The sequence below is a fragment of the Ambystoma mexicanum genome, chromosome 7q (assembly GCF_040938575.1).
Source record: "Ambystoma mexicanum isolate Mex_15411 chromosome 7q, UKY_AmexF1_1, whole genome shotgun sequence".
Classification (NCBI taxonomy): domain Eukaryota; kingdom Metazoa; phylum Chordata; class Amphibia; order Caudata; family Ambystomatidae; genus Ambystoma; species Ambystoma mexicanum.
Window position 1 is genome coordinate 952,475,035 of NC_090941.1, and position 21,668 is coordinate 952,496,702.

Below are 21,668 nucleotides of genomic sequence, written 5' to 3' on the forward strand. Positions count from 1 at the left end.
CGCCTCATTTGCCTAGGAACAATACTGAAGACCTTCTAAGAAGATCTGACTTACCTCCACGACTCATGACAATATCTCCTCCAACTCTGTATACAAGTTATTCAAAACACTCATCCAGAATGTCCATGTAAAACATGTAAAACATCACAAATGGACTTCCATTCCCAAAACGGCAAGAGTACTGGGACAAGGAAAATGAGCTGAGTCATGCAGAGCGGAAAAGAGCAAGAACACAAGTTGCCCTCTAATTGTTGGGAGCGCAGGCCAATGGGCGAGAGATTTAAACCACAGCAGCAGTTGACCGCAGAGAGCTGCTGGAGAGAAAAAGCTGCTTCTCTTGGTGAGGACTGGAAGACTGTGGGGCCACGAGGAATGCTGTGCAGTTGCCCGCCTCAGAGAGGGAGAAGAGGAAAGAGAGAAAAGGTACACTGCAAGAGCGCCAGAAGCCAGTACAGGGCTCCTGGGTGTCCAAATGTGTGCGGTGGAACACAGAGAAGCTGAGGAACGAGGGCAGCGAGGCGAGGCGATTCACTGAATGAGCGCCACCGGCTTACCGCAAAGGGAACAAAACATGTCAGCAAGCACCAGTGAGCCCCCGGAAGGGAAGCAAGGACACCAGGGTGTATTGTCAGATGTGCCAAGGGAAAATAATTGTAAAGAAGGCAAATAAGGCAATTGAAAGAAGGAACTTGTGAACATTTCCCTGAAAGGGAAACCAACTGAAAAGTAAGGCACTTTCACAAATGTCAATGTGTACAATACATATTTAAGAAAAGCCCCGGAAGGATAACACCAGGCAGAGTGTAATATACAATGGGGGAGTTCCCTCTTTTTTGTTATCGGGGGGCCAGTGAGTTGAGGGAGACTACGAATTATAGATAACATTATAGATATCGAATTGTGAATTGCAATTCGATATCTATAATGAATCGCCATTCAGCCTGTCACTAACCTCACTATTAATGTGCCCATGCACTAGTTGTTATTGTATAAAGCATTCGATTCTTAAATTGATTTATGATATTTTTTTCTGAATATCCTGACCATTTGTTCACATAGAATGATGTGACCTGTAGGACTGTGACCTAAAGTTTTGGTCCATCTCCGCTCGTATGTAAAGGTGGGGTAGACTGTGTTGAATCATTATTTGTGCTAGTACCAGGAAGATACAGGGTTAGATAAAGCAGAGCCAAGAAGATATTACAATGGAAAGTGGGTGCAGAACCCACAAAGATAAGCCCTGGCAGGAGAGTATTCCAGGCAATTACAAGTGTGTTTAAGAAAGTCCTGACAAGAGAGTATTCCAGGTAGTTGCAAGTATGTTTAAGAAAGTCCTGGCAGAAGAGTATACCAGGCAGTTACAAGAGTGTTCAAGAAAGCCCTGGCAGGAAAGGCTTATCAGTCAAGTATAAGTGTGTTTCCAACAGAAAATCCTGGCAGAATAATACACCAGGCCAAGACAAATTGAACATTGAATAAGAAACACATCGCCCAAAAGGGGTCCTGGGAAGGATACATCAGGATCAGCAAAAGGCTGTGTGAAACCGAAGAGAAGAGGGGTGAAAACCTGGCAGGGGAGTATACCAGGTATCGTAGCACAAGTGTGTTCATATAAGAAAGCCCTGTTAGGGAAACACTCCAGGCAATAACAAATTGAACAGTACATATGAAATACAACACGAAAAAGGGGTCCTGAGAAGGATATACCAGGTATAGCCAAATGTTTTGTAAAACCAGAGAGAAGAGGAGTGAAAACCTGGCAGAGGAGTACCCCAGGTATCCTAACAAGATAAATAACCAAGTTGTTTTGTTTATCAGTTGTGTTGTGAAGGAAGAGCAGCTAATTCGAATATACTACTGAGGGAAGAGAAATCCAGGGTAAGGGAATCGCCCTCTGGAACAAGGAACTCTATCCATCTGAAACTTTTGTGTTGGAGTTACGCATTTTCCTTTTGAACTTTTATAAACCACTCAAGGCTAAAGACATTAATAAAATACACTCTAAGATGAAAAGGGTAGAGTGTGAGGGCCAGAATAGCCCTTTGGATACAGGACAGTTTTGTTTTGAACATTCTGACATCGACAGACCCTCTAGTGCAGGGACAGAGAGACATTTCCCAACCCCCTTTTATTTTAATAAAAGTCATTGACCAAAAACCATAAGTCTCTGTGGCCATGTCTCATTCCTGGTTCCTCACACTGTCCTCTGCCTAATGGACAGAACAACCTGGCGATGAGATGGAGACATCCTCACCAGATCCTCAAAGCGGATCCTACCATGCACACATGCAGTCTACTTTATCAATTGTGCTCACTGTCTTTATGGAACAGGTTTGCCATTGAGACCCACTGCCTGCCGCCACAGCTGGCAGGAACTACAGCAACTGCGACTCAGTAATATGCAAGTCTTGCTGCACTCACCTGCATGCCGAGAAGTGAAATCAGAAGCAGCAGTCCAAACAGAAAATCAGTATCTAAACTACACGGCATCCACCATGTGACTGACTGACCTTTCCACACAAGTTATTGTACCCCAATTTGCTACGAGTGTGATCCAACAGGAGTTGCAAAGACTTATACAACAACCAGAGCTAATTTGCAATGCCACAAGAATCATACTGCCACCCCCACACAGACTCCACACAAGCAGACCACAACATCATGTGTGTAGAAGCAGTGTTTCCTCCTGCTTGGAACATGCTGTTTCACTCTCACAGGGAATCATTTTTATGCACACCATCACTGTTTGAACTGAATAGGTAGAAGACTTCTACAACTTCATCAAAACCATGGGGAACACTGACATCACCGCCATGGTTGACATTTTCACCAACCTTGTGGACCACCACAAAGTGAAAAGCATCATCAACACCCTTCCCGACACCAACAATCATACGCCGCTTTGATTGCTGCGTTCAATGCCAAACTCACCACTCAGCCCAACAGAGATTATGAACGTTATGTATTCAAGCAATGTAGTCAACTACCACACGGGACCATGGATGAATATTTTCTCTGTAAACAAAAAAAAGTCACAGTTGCCAATTTTCTGCTAGCACATCTGCTGGGGGGTGTGTTCTGGATACATGGGAGAGAATTGGTAAATAAGCATTGGCAAAGCCAACAGCTTTTTAAATTGTGTAGGCATGGATTATGTATTTTCCAGGTGCTGCCATAATGGCACTATAACTGTCAATAGGCTGGTACCACTGTACCTGGGCATATGTTTGTTTGTTTATTTATTTATTGTGCACACCGGACCCTGAGGTAGCAGGGCGCAAGAGACAAGGAGGTTTACAGCTTGGTTACAGACGTTACAAGTTACAAAGCAGGCAAAGAGGACATTTCTTGACTCTGCAAGGTGAGACAAGTACAAGTGCAGATAAGGCGCAGCCAAGCAGTCGAATCTATGACTAGAGTTTACAGAAAAGCAGGTCATTGCGTGTCAGGTGAAGTGAGAGTGGAGGTGTGAGGAGGAGAGTGCCATTTATATCGCATTCTCGGTGAGCCATTTTATGGTATTCTTTCTGAAGTTGTTGAACGTTTGGTCGGATCTAAGTGCATGAGGTAGGGCGTTCCATAATTGATCTGCCTTGACTGGGAAGCTGGATCCTCCAATAGTGGTTAGTTTAAATCTGGGCACTATGAGGCAGTTGGGGCTGACTGTTCTTGTAAGTCTAGTGGGATTTATTTTGTTAAAACGTTCTGTAAGGTAACGGGGGGCTTTGTTATTTAAGCATTTGTGGATAAGGGAGGCAGATTTAAGGTTGATTTTTTCTTGGGTGGAGAGCCATTTGTGTTTACGTCTTATTTCTGAGATATGTGCTCTTCTAGGGATACTTAGGGCCGCTCTAAGTGCATTATTTTGGAGCACTTGAATTCTATTGATGATTTGTTTAGTTGTCCCTATGTAAAGGGCGTTACAATAGTCTAATCTTGATAAAATGAGGGCTCTGGCTAGGATAAGACAGCTGTCATCTGATAAGAATTGTTTCCCGGCTCGTATTAATTTACATGTATAGGCCGTGGATGAGGCCAGTGAGTTCACCTGTTTGGTTAAGGATAGTGTCGAATCAAGGAAAAAACCAAGGGTTTTTACTTCTCTGGCGACCTTGATAGTGTTGCCATCGATGATGAAGGCTGAGTAGTTTTGGTTGAGTTTGGAGATGCGGGCTTTGGTGCCCAGGATGATGAGCTCTGTTTTGTCATCGTTCAAGCATAGGCCATGGTTAGCCATCCATGCTTGAACGATGCTATAGACTCTGTTCACCAAAGCCAGATCTTCAACGTAATCCCCAGTAAGTGATAGGAGAATCTGGGTATCGTCTGCATAGTTGGTATAGGTGATACCCAGATTGTCGAGATCGTCAAAGAGTGGCTTGGTGAAGAGATTATAAAGTGTTGGCGAGGCACAGGATCCCTGGGGCACTCCGCAGGTGATAGGTATCGGGTCTGCTGCCGCTGCGGGGGAGAACACCCTCATGGTCCTGTCACTAAGGAATGACTGTATCCAGACTATAGCCTCTCCTGAGAAGTGGGCCGCCGAGTCCAAGTGATTACATATGACTCCATGGTCCACCAAATCAAAGGCGGCTGAGAGGTCTAGAAGGAGGAGGAGAGCTAATTTGCCCTCGTCTCTGAGTGAGTCTATTTGGGCCTTTAAGTCAATAAGGGCAGTCTCTGTGCCATGTAGTGGTTGGAAACCGGATTGGCGGGTGCCAAGGAGATGGTTCATCTCAAGGAAGTTCTGGATTTGGGTGTACGCTACCTTGTCTAATATTTTTAGTAAGAAAGGCACCGTGGTGATGGGTCTATAATTTGTAGGAATGTTGGAGTCCAATGTTTGTTTTTGACATATGATGTCAGGAACAGATACAAGAACACACATATTGTTCATAAATCATGTGGCTAAGGGCACACTCGGCTAAGATATATTTTCATAAAGTCAGGAGCTGATCTACAGGTGCAATAAAGCCATTAACCCTCACATGACTGCTTAGAATAAACACTAGCAGGCCCTATGCAGCACAAAGCTTGTTACTGTATGATAGGGGTAGATCAAAGGGATCCCAGGGGGATGTGTTGTGGGTGGGAATGGCCATAGGGTCATGCACGGTCAGTGGCTGGGTATAAATCCAAACAACGCCGACAAGTTGTGTGTTCCTCTTCACATCACATCTGCCTCCTATCTATACTCCAATGCAGTGCTCCAGATAAGATTTTGAGGTGGGAGTATTTTACTCCCCATTTTCTTACTTTGAGAATAAATGTGATTTCAAGGGAGTACAAATTATTTTTTTTCCTTCACAAGAGAGTAACAAGAATGTGACACCCAGCTAATGCATGAAAACATGTAAAACTGTATAGAAATCATGACTATATGACAGTGGTCCACATCATGACAGAAAAGAAGGTCTCCCTCACAATTAACTGATAAAGCACTCAAACACCATCTCGCAAAAAGAACAGATGAGCTCTAACACTGTGAACTTCCCCTGCATGCAAAGAATAGATATAACAGCAGCATGTGCTGTTAAACCCTTCGCTCACACAGAACAGGTCAGCTTGAGTAGGAGCTGTTCAGGCTTCCCTCACACAAACAGAACATTCTGAATCAGGGCAACAGCAAAGAAAGCTTTCATCACGTAGAACAGGTGCAGTGGATCAGTGCATCATAAAGCAAGGGTATCAGATACCCACGCAGAACAGCGATAATAAATTGATCTCTGCAGTAGCTGCCCTCACATAGAACAGGTGCAAAATAGGTTAAGGAGAGCATGCACCTGCAAATAGAGGAAAGGTATGCCATGGACCTCAGTAGATCCTTCTTTCCTCACATGGAACAGGAACGTTGTGGGTCTCAACAGTACCAGATTACCACAGATAATTTGCCAGTTTCACTTGCATAGAGAAGGAACTCTACATGATATGGAGCAGTGCAAGCGGCCCACACTGAACAGGTAATGAATGGCCTCAGAAAGTCAAGCTATACTCACATAGGAGGGGAACAGCATAGGCCTCAACAGTCCAAATTCCTATCACAAAGAACATGCCCAGAAGGGGCTTAGTGATCAAATCGCTCCTCGCATAGAATAGAAATGGCATAACAGCAGCGGGGCACCACCCACATAGAACAGGAACAGTCAATTGCCTCTGCAGTGCAAGCTCCTCACAGATAAAACTAACATAGCATTGACAGCGATTAGTTCAAATGCAAAGGCTAACTCTGCTTCTGGAATCAGAATATCCCCACACAGCAGGACTTTTGTAAACCGTAATTAGAAGGAATCCAACCTTAGAACAAGTAATAATGTTCTTACCATTTCCCAGCACTCCACATTGGGGTCAGTTCCTAAAGCATGTTGCAGAAGGGTATGTTAATATTACAGGAGAATAAGTATTCAAGAATCATCAACAGGTTATGCACATGTGATCTCTTCTGCATATATTTAAATTTTTAAGACACACAAACCTGGCCCATTACACAGTAAAGCAAAAATTACTTGAATTATGTGTTTTGAGGTTTGATAGCAGATTAGTCTGCTGATAATTACTGAAAGTGCTAATTTACTGCAACTAGTACCAAATAGCATGCCAGTATTGTGATACGATAATTACAGAGAGGCAAGTTCTCAATGCTAAAATATATAATCTCATGGCCAGAGATAGCCTTGAACCCACCAGAGAGCCAGGTTTGGAATGCTTTAAGTGTAGTTTTGAAGATTTGAAAGAGGCTATGAACCCTATGATTGGTGTAATGACAATCGCTCACTCTTGAGCGAGGGCCTTGCTAGCACAGTCCATTTATAGTATCATTAACCACATTTAGTCCAAGTTAAGGTTCAATGGATGTTTAATCCCGGGAGGATACCTCAGCGGCAACGTGCTTGCCTTGGAAACAAGACGACAAAAAGCAACACAGGTTCGATCCCCGGGTCTGCGCTTAGAAATCTCTTTGTATTAAGCGCGTTATAAATAGGCAACTAAGACATATTCCGGTAACAGCGCCTCGATAACCCCTAGCTGTGTGAGTGCTTTAAAAATGCAAATAAATAAACTAGACAATCCATACTAATCCCTACTCCAGTTAAGGTTGCGAGGTGGCAGTATTTTATACACTGCTGTAACAATTTGAATGGAAAATAGTAAAAATGATTTGCCTGACCTGAGCAACAGTGTAAAATGTATGTGACAGCCAACCAAAACATGACTAAACTTGTAAATGAATAGAACACATAACCAAAACAGTCTAGTTTCAAACAAGTAATTATATTTTTGGAAAATGTTCTCCTGCACATTAATGTTTATGTATACAACATATACATGCAGCTTTAAGATAAATACACACAACACAGGAACTCCGAAAAGTATATTTGTGCAATGCAATCAAGCATTCACTGACAGAAACACCATTGTTTGTTGAAAGGGTACTTATTAATTGTAAATAAGCTTTCCATCATAATAATGTTATAATCCTAAAATGCTAGGAAAATAGGGGTGGTACTCAGTGAGAGGATCTCATAGGGAGAGAGTCCCCCTCTGGGGATAGAGATGACCATCTAAGGGATACCCGGTATAATAATCCTCACCCAACACCCTGCACACACCCCTACTCTATAGACCTCAATCACACACCTAACCAACCTGTGTACCTGTGTAGGGCCATAGACCTGACTTCCATTGAGAAGAGAAAGCGCATGGTTTCCCCATGGAAAATTGAGGATAAAAGTACCGAGATGAGGAGGAGGTGCAGAGGAATGAAGATCAAAGATCCAAAGACACTGAAGAAGGACTTGAATCCTAATGCCAACCTTTGCGAACCAACCACTATAAAAATAGACACAAGACTTCAAGAATGGAAGCAGCCAACCAGCACGAGATGCAGTCCAGTCCAGGATGTTCAAGGAGAGGATGTCAAGGAATCTGAGAGCAGCCCGCTCCCCAAGTCCAGAAATGGAAGATGGGAATCCTTGACCCAGTGGCGTGGAAGAAGTCTGAGGAAATGCTGGAGACTGAAGGGCGGCGGCGTGCCCTAAAGCTGGTGGACCGAAGGTCCACAGAACTGTTCATTTATTTATTTTGACATTTGTAAAGGACACCAAACCCAGAGGCATTTGGGCGCTTGTTGCATAAGAAGTTAGTTACAGTGTTTGCATGTTACATTAGGATACTTGTTCAGTTACAGTAATTGCAAGATACATTTACAATTTACAAGCTACAATTTGAGAGAGTTATGACATGGTGAATACAAATCGAGGCAAGTATAGTTAGGATGCAAATACATGGTTACAGGTAGCTGTAGAGATGTAGTTCTTCTAATTATCTTGGGTAAAGAACATGGTTTTGAGACCTTTGGGTAAGGACCACACAGGGGGATCTAATCTCAGTGCTAAGGGCAGAGAGTTCCATTGTTTAGCCACAATCATATGGAAGCTGCATCCTCCAGCTTTTCAGCCCACATTAGGAGACCCACTCACCCTTAGGTTAGGCCTCAGCCTGAAAGCGCGGACTCCGCACATGAACCAGGAGAGCCTCTGCACATCGGAGGCTGTGAGTATCTAGTGCGCCTGTGTGACTCTGCGACTGCTACACGGTGCAGTCTTGTAAAGCCGAGATTGAATGCAGATCGGAGCGCAACACGGCTCCACAGGGCTCTTGGCATTTCATGCTGAAATCTATCCGAGAATAACAGGAATTAAGATACAGCTACCGGATAGCTGTCAGAGCGCATCCAGAGCTCAGTAAGATTTCAAGGCAAGGCAGTCCCCACGGACGTGCAATTCAGCCTGCTGGTATAGGTATTAGGCATGAGCTTTACAGCATGTTAGGAGTAGTACATTAGAACTCAAGAAGCCCACCATAGGTGAGGACAGCTGGAGTGAGGGCAACCAATATCAGGAGGAGACTGAGAACAGAGATCTGGCCCTCCGTTTTATAAAGGTGCTGGGGGACTCCCTAGTGGATGCAGTAGCTCAGGGGGTCAAGCCCCTGCAGGACAGACTTGACACGCTGGAGGCCATAATTAAGAGGAACAAACAACCTAAGGCTAGTCGGAGCTTAAGAGCACATCCATGACTGACAGTCAAATAGAAGTGCAGGATCAGGGGAGTAGACAGGCTCGGAAGAGGAAACACTCTTCGACTCCCTGAGACAAGACAAAGGGAGACAAGTGAGTACCCCAGAGGCGACAGATGTGTTTGAAAAGCTGAGAGAAGCTTTTACGCAGAAGTCTGTAGTGCCAAGCCTCTCACCTCCGTCACCGGGGGAAGAGAATATGGGTGACGCAGACACAGCGACAGTGGCAGGTCAGTTGAAGACACGCCAGCCGACGACAGCATGACCCAGCCCCTTGAATGGAGGAAAATGTTAAGGGTAGACGGGAAACTTGCACTGAGCACCCGGCGGTTGTGCGGCTTCTGAAAGGAGTAAAGTTTTGCGCGACGCTGACACCCAAGTATGCTTATCTTTGGGGCATCAACATTGTCCTGCACCTGTTCATTAGTTTGCTGTCCAACAAAGATTTGTCTTTACAACCGTTATCAGGCAAGCTAGCTATGCTGCTCTGTCTGGTATACTGTAGGAGAGTGTAGGACGTCAAGGTGCTAGAGGTGGACAGGAAATTATCTTATCTGGTGGGAGTAGCCTTTAATGTCATGAAGAGGATTAAGACTAATTCCAGGGTCATATATTATCCATATTTGCCAGAGCAGCCTAAACTGTGTGAAGCTTCTTGCACTAAGGAGTATGAGCGCAGATCAGAGGCGTTCAGACCAGCGGGAGTCACTCAGTTGCTTATAGCGCAGAGGAAACCCTTTGAAGCAGCAGCTTCTGCGACAATAGCCAGATGGGTCAGGGAGGTCATGACTCAAGCAGAAGTGGACTTGTCCACGTTTGGAGCTCATTCTGTGAGAAGGGCAATGGCCTCCAAGGCTTTTATGGTAGGAGCTAGTCTGCAGGACATCTTGGGAGCAGCAGACTTGTCGAAAGACTCCATCCTCCTTTAGGGCATTCTACTTTACGCCAGTGTCGTCAGTAGCAGCGCCAGAAGTTCAGAGCTTTGAAAAAGCAAAATGCTTGCCTCCTGTCTTGAAATAAAATGAAGATTACCCAAGCTTACAGCACAGTGGGTCTTGATTCTATTAAAGACTTAGAGCCAAGTATTATTCCCACCCTTAATACACAGCAATATTAATTGAATGCAGTTTCGGTATGATTCATGTAGTGTATCATGCAGATACGTATTCCCTCCCTAATATGAGTCTTTTCTCATCATATAGGAGAAGACCAGAAGAATGATTGACAGTTCCAGGAGAAAGGGAGGAAATAGGCCCGCATCAGGATGAGACGGTCTGGATACGGATCTAGTCCGTGACTGATGTGCCGGGAGTGGAGTTGTGTGGGCAGAAGTCGCAGTTGCCTCAGAGACAATAGTTTTATTGTGACTGTTCAGACCATCTAAGAAGAGGAAGGCACCTATACAGGAAGAGGGCTGTGGAACTACAGGATAGGGGCAGGAGATAGGGAGTTGTAGTTCCCTTTCAAAAAAGAAAAAACGAAAAAAGAAAATGTTTTAATTTGCGAGGTTTTATTTACATTTTGAAACTGCTGCAGAGTAAGAAAATAAAGAGGTTGAAGCATAATGCTCGCCTCTGTGTTTTTAATAGAATTAAGAATCGGTATCCCGGCTGTTTTCCCACGCTAATAGCGCTACCGCCAACCGGTCGGCGCTATTAGCACCGGATCGCGGGTTTGGTGGAACGGTAGTTCTCCATTCCCCATTGGGCCCATTCGGAAATTCCCCATTCCCCATTGGACACAATGGGGAATTTTCAGCGCTATTGCCACTGGCGATATTACCGTGCAGTAATAGCACCGAAAGTAGCAAAATTCCCGGAGGATTTCCCCCCAGCTCTGAGCTGGGGGTAAATGCTGCCAAACCAGTGATTTGCCGGACCCTTAAATGCAGCGGTAAGAGCATTACCGCTGCAATTAACTGTTACCGCCAAACTCGTGATGACCCTATCTGTGTGCTATAAGCTTCAGTAATCTTCATTGTGCACATTCATGCTCAGTTCTAGCCTACCCGATACACATTTTGACCGTGCTTCTCTTGTCATGTTGATGCTCTTTGCAAGTATCTTTAAAGAATAGAGTAGTTCCTTATTCCTGACATGTCCTGGTATCTCTCATTAGACTTACACAGGTATACAATGTTGTTATAAGCACAGTGCTTGGTTAAGGATTTCCTTCACGGTTTCTTTCTTTAGACATTTCTCCAATATGCTTTCACTGTTTCTAACTTCTGTTGGATGGAGGTCTATCCACGCTGTATTCAGGGTGCGGCGTCCCGAAAGAAGGAGAAACGTGTTCATATTTACAATTGGTTAGGGCATAAGCATGGTTTCTGTTATTCAAGCAGCAGCCTTGTAATAAATATATTCATAGTTTGTGGCGCTGACAACACTTTACATTGTCCATCCCTCGTACGCCCTATATAACTAGCGTCACAGGACAGCAGTGACACGTGGAACACAAAGGCAGCCGGTAGAGAGGATCCTGAAGCAAGATGGGAGCAGAGATGGCAGCCTGGCTGATTCACAAGCTGGATCGCTTGGGTAAGCGAAGCAAGATGGGAGAAGAGATGGCAGCCTGGCTGATTCACAAGCTGGATCGCTTGGGTAAGCGAAGCAAGATGGGAGCAGAGATGGCAGCCTGGCTCATTCACAAGCTGGATCGCTTGGGTAAGCGAAGCAAGATGGGAGCAGAGATGGCAGCCTGGCTCATTCACAAGCTGGATCGCTTGGGTAAGCGGAGCAAGATGGGAGCAGAGATGGCAGCCTGGCTGATTCACAAGCCGGATCGCTTGGGAAAGCGAAGCAAGATGGGAGCAGAGATGGCAGCCTGGCTGATTCACAAGCCGGATCGCTTGGGTAAGCGAAGCAAGATGGGAGCAGAGATGGCAGCCTGGCTGATTCACAAGCCGGATCGCTTGGGTAAGCGAAGCAAGATGGGAGCAGAGATGGCAGCCTGGCTGATTCACAAGCCGGATCGCTTGGGTAAGCGAAGCAAGATGGGAGCAGAGATGGCAGCCTAGCTGATTCACAAGCCGGATCGCTTGGGTAAGCGAAGCAAGATGGGAGCAGAGATGGCAGCCTGGCTGATTCACAAGCCGGATCGCTTGGGTAAGCGAAGCAAGATGGGAGCAGAGATGGCAGCCTGGCTGATTCACAAGCCGGATTGCTTGGGTAAGCGAAGCAAGATGGGAGCAGAGATGGCAGCCTAGCTGATTCACAAGATGGATTGCTTGGGCAGCTATTTTAATACATGAGCCATGACAGTAGATTTGCAATTCTAAGATTATGAATGTTTCAATAATTTTAGGGGTTAAAATAAGCAATGTTTACCCTCTTGTGGAACATAGTTTTCTTTTCCATTGTTACGCCATAAAAGACACAGGTATATTTTAAACCACCCCTGTGCCGGTGACAAGCTAAGTTTATCTTGATGCTGCGTTTGAGCGCAGCGTTTATCTGCAGCCTGTGCTGCCCCTCGTATTTCTTTGCCCAGGATAAATGGGTCCATCACATCATACAGGAAACAAGAGAGGAATGTTTACAGGGAAATTGAAAATGCTTTACTTGTATTTTTTTTACAGCACATGTCTCTAGATTGCCCTTAGGTTGTTTTAGTTACCTGCTCTAAGTAACCATGGACTTTGCGATCAATGAGTTCTCCAGGGGTTGTCCTACCTGTCTCCTGGCTTGCCAACATTGACAGCACTACTGTCAGAATGCTCGTAAGTTTTAATGTGCCACAATGGCTTCACACACATTGCTGTATGTTGCTTTAACAAAATCCTTAACATTACCCACAAGACCATCCACTCTTCTAGCCCCACATGCCTCCAATTATTCCTTAAGCTTTCCATCCCACACAGATACCTATGGTCCTTCAATAAGACTAAACTAACACTTCTCAAACTACAGTGCAAAAAAACACAGAGGAAAATCACTTTCTTCCATTGCCCCCACCCTACCAGACTACTTCTCACAAGAACCCTAATTAGGCACCATCAAGAAAATATTCAAAAACTGGTACCCTGCCATACTTCAATCACAAACTGAACACGCCACCTGCTTCAGCCTTCATACACCTAACACCCCACACGCATGACTCCACTCCCTCCTTCATTCATTCTGACTCCCACTTTGTCAACTATATAAGCACTTAGACGCCCCCTTCCTGCTCCCCCTTCTCCAACCACCCCTTCTATCCCTCTTATCTGAATAGGACTTACCGGATACACACTTTGAGACCCAATAGCACTTTTACCTCTTTAGTGAACTGCTCTTAGTTTCATTCAAACCCTAACCTCCCTTCTCTGCTACTCACCCCGGGACTCCTCTACCCCCTCTATGTCTCCTTAGCAAGCCTGTGCCTTGAAGGCTAGAGCTTACTAACCCTGATGCAATGTCAATGCTCTGTACATGCGTTTACATCCTGGCTGCGACCAGATGACATCTGCGCCTTGAAGCATTTGTGCAATCTGGCACCTGTATATAAGACAGCAATACAACAAAACAACAAAAAAAGAAGTATAGCACAGCCTTGGCCCGCGTTATCACGTAAGGCAAAGGGGGTACATCTCTTGGCTGCGCCCGTTTCACCTCTATGATTGGGATTCCTGTTGGTTTGTAGTGGTGCGAGGGCTGAGTTCACGGTTTAGCCACTATTCATCCCTGTACTCCTATGGACCTTTTTGTTCACTTCAGACATTGCACAGTAGTCTTATGATGCCCTATTTTGCACAATCTATTTCCACCCTCGAAATGACAGTGGCAGTTTTTCAATTATTTTTTTATAACATTGCATGCAGTTACATCATTTACATCATTTCTGTGATTTTCTGTGATTCTACATACGTCACCACGAACAAGATGGATTTCTTGTAAAGGAGCAGACTCCTGGAATTACTGCATTCAGTAACGAAAATTGCCAGACTGTGCTAATTCACGTGAATTAATAGTGCCAGTTACACATGGTTTCTATCAGAATGTACTGCAGGGTGCATAGCTCTCAACTCACCCGCTTTTGGCGGGTGTCACCCGCCTTGTAAGCAGGTGAGTCACCCGCCAAGCCTCGTGCACGCCCATTCATTTCAATGGGCCTCTCACCCGCCAAACACAAAATCGGGTGATTTCACCCGCCTTTGCATCGAAAAAGGTTGAGAGCTATGGCAGGGTGCATGTAGTCCAATGTACGGAATATGGATTCAGTAGAAACTATTTGTATCCGGTGAACTGCAAGAAGAGTACTGGTACAGAACAATCAGCGACCCTGTATGTAAAACAGCTACGAAACACTATGCTCGGAACTTTCCAGTAGTCCTTTTCGATGCATTTCTGAAAGTCAGACCTCCTCCCAAACAGCCCGAGAGGAGAAAGTGTTCTGCTTCTCGAAACCGCGTCCCATTTCCTTCCACTGTAGTCAGAGAGTTTTCCTGCACACTGTAAAGCGGAAAGTGCGTTTCGACGCTGCCCTTACTCAGAGCAGATTGCAAAAAAATAATGGTTTCGTTATAGCTTTGGAATCAAAACACTGCATGACTGGACACAGTTGGAATTACAGAGCACACTGCACGGGGCGAACCATGTGTAACCAATACCACCACTTAGAATGAAATCTTACACAGCGATAGAAAGAACAGATTTTTAAAAGCAAGACAGGTGTCATCTTGTGGCTTTACGCGCTTCTGTTGTTGGACCAATATGGAATGGCCTTGCGCGTGGAAGAGACCCATGAAATAAAGAAATGGCGAGACTTAGCCCAACACACGTTTAACCTCTGCAGCGCAGCTCTTGGGGTGAAGTCGCTAAACAGGGCTTACCATGGGCTTCTTGAATTCGTTGGGCTTGATGCAGCGCACGAAGAAGGGCTGGCAGACCCCGAGCGTCCTCATCAGGAGTTCCAGGGAGCGCTTGAACTGACTGCTGAGCGTTGGCGACCGCTTCCTGGTGTCTGCGCCCTGAAAACAGCGGAACCAAAGAGATCAGGCTCAGGAAATGGAGGGAAGATACCACAGCAAGCGTGCGTTTCCTCGGCTGCCGTCCTGCTGACTTGCAGCTCTCTGGGACTAACGGTGCTATCCGCGGGGCACTGGGGGGGAGTGGGCTCAAAACGGACACAGGCCCAGCTAGTCTGTGAGGCCTGGAAGGTCGTCAAATTAGTGTTAGGCAGGCGTTCTGATATTTATATTAATGGTGACAGTTCCCTTTTCTATTGTAAGTCACTACTTTCCCATGCATGCACGGTATTGCTCTAAATCAGTGTCAATAGAAATGTAGTTGCGCACACATTTTTTTAGGTATCTACCTCGTCCCAAGAAGCAGCAAGGAGATTTACATTAAACACGTAATAAAACAGAAGCATCTGGAACATGAGGAACTGTGTGTAAAACTGTATGGTGCGCAGGGGTGGAGTGGCCTATAGAGAACTCTGGAGATTTCCCGGTGGGCCTCTGCACCCTCGCCTCCTTTGTGTGGTGACCTATTTTATTTCTGCATTCTCTCATAGGAAAAGGGTTGGGTTTGCTCAAAATGTGTAATATGGGGACACTCAAAATTATTTGCAGGGCCTCTTTTGGTTCCCAGCCCACCCCCGATGGTTTGGGGTGCCTGCGTGCAAGTGTATACAGAATCCTGGGCATGTGTAACAAATATTTTACCAGTGCAGTGGAATTTTCCACAGAATTTGCACCAGGGTCGAACATTTCCCTGGGGCAAAACTGCACAGTTACCATACACATTTGCAGCAGATTATTTTAGCCAGGTATACAATTGCATGTGATTGGGAGAGGGGTGGGAACACATGGTGACAGAGCACTCGTTCTCCCTCGCCTAAGCTATAGTCTTTAGGACTAATTAGAAAATGACTTAACCAACTGCAACTTATCCTAAATAAAGCAGGCACTCAAGCCCTGTGACCATATCTCACCTGGCCTGAAAAACCTTAACTGGCTCAATGCTGCAAAGAGAATAGCATCGAAAAACAACGGCACTCATTTCCAAATCCCCCACAACATTGCCACAAAAGTACCAGGACACTTACATAAACAAATATGTACCCATAAGATCATCTCAGGTTAGCAACCAAAAGACAAACACAGAGGGAGATCCCTCGGACGTTAGCTATGAAAATTCTGGAAGCCACACCATCCTGAAAACAGAATATACCCTCAAGAGGTTCAAAAGGGATGTGAAAATCTGTCTCCATTTACAGAAGATCTAACGCTGATCTGCTCACACACAATAACCAAATAACTCCCTCCCCCGCACCCCCAATTACTCTTATACTTGTTTCTACTGCATTGCTACCTTTTGACTATCACCTCCGCCCCAGGGTCTCAATTTGGCCATTACCTAATAACCTTCGGCCTACAAAAGGACACCAGACTTATTCCTATGCTCACTTATGTCATGTATGTTGTAATACGAATAACCTGCGAGCACCAGAATTTCTGTTACCCATGGTGCCTTAGCAAAACCTCAACTGCATTGTGTAACCCCACTATCAGCTTAGATATCGGACACAGACTGTAAATAAGCAGACTACAGGGCATGTAACCTCAGACTATTCTTCCTATCACTTGTATATATGTCACACCTTTGTATTGTACTCAATGTCCTGTTTTGTTTTTCCCTAAGCACTCTGAAGTGGCACTCCTGCTAGTTAGCGCTTTGTAAAACTCAAAATTAAATATAAGTAAGCTAGCACTACAGGGCACAGAGTGCGCCTGCAACACGTTTAACAAGTTTTTTGAGCACCACCGTTAGGTTTTACTGCCCTTAAAAAAGTCTAGAATCTCCTTAAATAAGGTCCAGACAGATCAGTTAAGGGTAGTTCAAGCGCTTTTTTGTTTGTTGTACTGTAGCTCACCATGCACAAGGCTAATCTTCAGGAAATAAAATACTATGGAGTAAATCAGACTTAGAAAAATTAAAATCCCAAGAAGGTGTTCACCCTCTACAGGCCTTCCTGGTCACATACGTGCAAGAGTCAACCATAGCCAGCAGAAGAGTGGAGTAGGGAGTCAGCACACAAAGCACATTTCCTGTTCATCACGAAAAGTACATCTACAGGCTGGTGCCCAAGGGCGTAAAAACATAGCCATCGCTGATGCCCACTTTCTCACCCCCTTTGCAAAGTAATGCCTGGTAGTTGAATTATCTTTATTTTAAAGTTTACAAAGAATCATACAATTAAAATAAAAAGCTTGTCAGTTAATAACACACTGTTAATCAACTCTAACATGAATAACAATAGCAGCAATAAAATTGGACAGATAAATCAGTCAATGCATGTGCCATCACACAAACAGATTGGACTGGTTGGAAAGACGTTACATTGGTTAGCTGGAATTCGAGAGGTTTTAGACATCTTCTAAATAAACCAATCTACACTGTTTCTCTCAGCAGCAAATCCATCACAGCAGGCGGCTGATGAAATGGCTACACTTGGCACGATCAAGAAATCTATCAGTTTTCAATGGCTTCTTTCCTTCTGACAACCCGCCAAAAGGGACTTGGCAGAGAGGAAATAGCGCCGGTATAATAGATTATATATATGTGGAAGAGAACATCATGTCACAAATTAGGTCTTTTCAAGTGTGTCAAAATACTCTGAGCGATCATAACATGTTGTGCATGGAATGGGTAGTCAAGAAATTGGTAAACAAGGTGCCTCCTGAATATATGCAAGGAAATGTAATTGTAAATTCGGCCCGAAATAGACTTTTGTGAAATAACAACTCGCTCAAAGCATTTGGGGAATATTATGCATGGTCACTTGGTCAAGTAAATCTAAGACAAAATTTGGAGGTAGTAATTTACGCTAATGCCATGCAGAAGTTCCAACCCACTTTAAGATCACATACGCAGAAGCAAGCTCTACACTTGCACAATTTTCGTAAGGAAGTCAAAGACAGGAAAATACAATTCAGGTATGAAAAACGGAAGGCATTACAATTGTCACTATCCTCACGAGCCAAGGCTCTAACACAGATCAAGACTAAATATAAAAACTGGTTGAGGACGAGAAAGTACAACGTATTACAGAGTGATGGTGCTAATATGTTACGAACTCTAAGTAATAAAAATACCAAACAAATTTGGTCATTGTTAAATCACTCTTCAGCGGGAAATCAGGTGGCCATACAGTCAAATTGCATTAGTGAACAAACGTGGGTTGAATATTTTTCCAAGATATACACACAACAAACCGATGTAAATATTGATCCTAGTTTTACTGTGATTGGATCCTTTCATTTACAATTTGATTGGGAAGATATCTTTTACTTTTTACACAAAGCCAGTAAATCCAAAGCCCCGGGTCCAGATCGGCTCTCAAATTTTATGTAAAATTTTATATAAAATCCGGAGGTATGGTCTAACATCTTATTTGACATGTTTAATAACATCAATCAAACACAAAGGATACCTGAGTCATGGAAATGTGCTCACATTATTCCAATTTATAAAAAAGGGGATCGAAACAATCCAGCAAATTATCGTCCGATATCTTTGTTGGATGCACCTGGTAAAATACTTGCACGGATTGTATTACGTGAATTTAACAACTGGTCCAAAAATACCTTTAATCGTGATCCTTTGCAGTCTGGTTTTGTGTCAGGTATAGGTACTATCCCAAATATGATAACTTTGAACATGCTTAAATCACAAAGTGCAATAGAAAATCAGTCCTTATATATGGCTTTTGTGGACTTCAAAATGGCCTTTGACTCCATAGATCGGAATTTGCCATATCTAAAACTGCACCGCTATGGATGTCCTCCCTTCTTAATTGCGATCATAAAGCATTTGCACACTAACACACAGCTGCAAGTCCGGGTGAATACAGAGGGACAATTAACATCTCTGATCAAAACGAATCGTGGTTTAAAACAAGGCTGCATTTTGGCGTTCACACTTTTTATTTTCTTCATATTGGATATGGGTGAAATTTTTCTCTCTATTGCAGCAGATCCTCCAAAACTAGGAACTCAGCGAATACCGTGGTTGTTGTACGCGGATGACCTGGTGTTGTTGTCTTGTACTCCGACAGGATTACAAAAACTAATAGATGGGTTGGCAAAGTATACTGAGTCAAATCATCTATCTGTAAATCAAGAAAAAACTCAGATACGGGTATTCAAGAGAAGAACTGCAAACAGATTTACTAAGTACATCTGGCATTTTCAACAGGATGTCTTACGTTCTGTTCCTGAGTATAAATATATGGGCATATATGTTCAAAACTCTTTATCATATGTGACACATTTGCATAATCTTGATAATAAAATAACCACATTGATATCACAAGCAAAAACCTTGGCATATAAATATGGCAAATTTTCATACAAACATATTATGGTTTTTTACGAGCAGAAAGTTGTGCCTGTCTTGGTTTATGGCATGGTGATACTGACAAATAATCAACAACCTATATGGCATGTTCTTGAAGCTAGATTTTGGAGGAAGGTTCTGAGACTTCCCCTATGTACTCCTATGCCTATTTTACGGCATGAATTGGGCCTAGTTCCTTTAGCAGTCCATGTAATGTGGAAGAAATGTGCCTTCTTTCGTAAATGTTTGAGGAGTCTGCAACTGGAGAACATCTTGGGGGTAGTGGCACATTATTTGACTTCTTCAAAACATGTATTTCCGCAAAAGCGGCGACAAAAAGTTTTCAGGTTTATGTCAGATGCTAGTATTACTCTTCAACTATTATTAGAAAAGCCAAGCATAGCAAAAAGAAAATTATACCAGTTTAATTGGATCATGAATACAGAAAGTTGCATTGATTATAAGGACTTTTCAATTGTATTATTTGGACGCAAGAGATACCGCCAAATGTCAGATTATTTGGTAAAGTGCCCCTCTGTATATATAAGAAATAAATATCTAAGATTTAGATTAAACTTATGGGCCACCAATGATATCTTGGCCAGGAGGAAACAAATTTCAAAGAGTTCAAATTATTGTCGTTTCTGTAAGAATCCCGTCCACAAAGACTTTGGAACACATTATAATCTCTTGTCCAAATTTAGAAGCACAGCGAAATTTGTTTTTCTCAAATATACTATGCGTTCACACACCAACTGATCACAAGTACATTTGGCGGCGTGTCTTTTGTAGCACTTAGTTTGCCATGAGGAAAGCAATTGTTCATTTTTTAAATCAGGTATTGCCAGATGAGTCTTAAGTTTTATGAAAATATGTGATAGGAAAACTATCAAATGAACTGTATGTAAGTTTGTTAGTTAATAAGATTTAAATGTAAATATATGTAAATCTTTGTGATTTTCTTGTAAATAGGAAGAAATGAAAATGATGAATTTATATGAAATTGATGTAATGTTGGAGGAAATGTGAAAGGTTGAAGTAATTCAGCCAAACAAATAAATAAAAATATTTAAAAAAGGAAAGATGTTACACTTCCAGTTTCTTGTCACAACGGCCAGTGGGAGACGATTAATCCTGATATTAAACAGGACAACCTGCTAGCAGGGTTTCACAGTATTTGGGGAGGTTCCCCCATGCCATCCCTAGTCTTTTATGTAAGCGGCCCATATCTAAGCGGCCTCCCACTCTCCCACTACCATGGAAACATTGTTAGTGTCTGGTAAAATCATGAGCAAGGATACAATAACACAGGATCTGGAGCAGATACCAGTAGCCTGGGGACCTGTCTCTATGCGAGTCCGCAAGCTGACGTGTGCATATGAAAGACCATGTTGGCTCAAGAAAGGATAGGGGTGGTGCACACTGTTCAGGGAAAATTCTCCAGGCCTGACTATGCCCTATTTAAGGGGACCTGCTAAGCAGTGGCAATTAGAAGAGATCATTCAGCTGAAAGGCTGTTGGGGCACCCAATATGCGGGATAAGATATCAGAGTCCATACAGCTGTCATGCTGTCAGATCCCATACCTTCCAGAATCGCGTATCCATTTTTCAACGATGGCATCTCCCACAACACATGATCCCCTCACGTACGACTAAGCATAGCAGGTGAGCGGTCTAGTTGATGGTCAAGATGGTGCCACCCGTTCACTGATTCTAATTTATATGCTCTGCTAACCCAGGGCTTTGCGTCGCAACTGTTGATGCTGCCCTGATTCTCTGTGTTCTTCCTCTACCTCTTTTTCTTCCTCCTTTCCTTACCTGGATTCCTGCCTCCTTGACCCGCTTCCTCAGAGCTGTTCCTCACTGATTCGATCCTTTGGAATCTTTCTACCCTCTAAAAGCTGCTTCCTGGAGTTCCTCCTCTTCGCTAAAGCCTCTTTTGGGAGTCTTTACAGCTGACTTCTTGGATGGTTTGTTGCCAACTCGGCTTTTCCCCTCTAGGCATTTACAGTTATTAGTATCATGAAGGGCTATGTGATACTCTTCAATACCCCTTCCCCCGATGATTGCGGCTGCAAGGTCTCCATCGCCTAATCCAGCCATGACCATCTGCTATAACGGTAAGAAAGGGTGTTTCGGTGACTTGTTTGTGGATCAGTAAACTGACAGATTGCGACGCCCGAATTGTAAAAAGAAAACAAATATATTTGTGCACAGCTCGCACAATATTGCACAAATGCAAGAAATGCTGAATGTTCTCCAAGCAT

At 43.7% G+C, this 21,668-nt stretch overlaps 1 protein-coding gene across 6 annotated transcripts in view; it reads right to left on the minus strand.

Annotated features, from left to right (window-relative positions):
• The window catches only part of MYO7A (myosin VIIA), a 1,239,317-nt gene that overhangs the window by 408,163 nt on the left and 809,486 nt on the right, over positions 1-21,668 (minus strand). For all 6 annotated transcript variants that reach the window (XM_069640000.1, XM_069639997.1, XM_069640001.1 and 3 more), the window contains one exon: positions 14,888-15,025. In XM_069640000.1, coding sequence (XP_069496101.1) covers positions 14,888-15,025 — 138 coding nt within the window. The remainder of the gene's footprint in view (positions 1-14,887; positions 15,026-21,668) is intronic.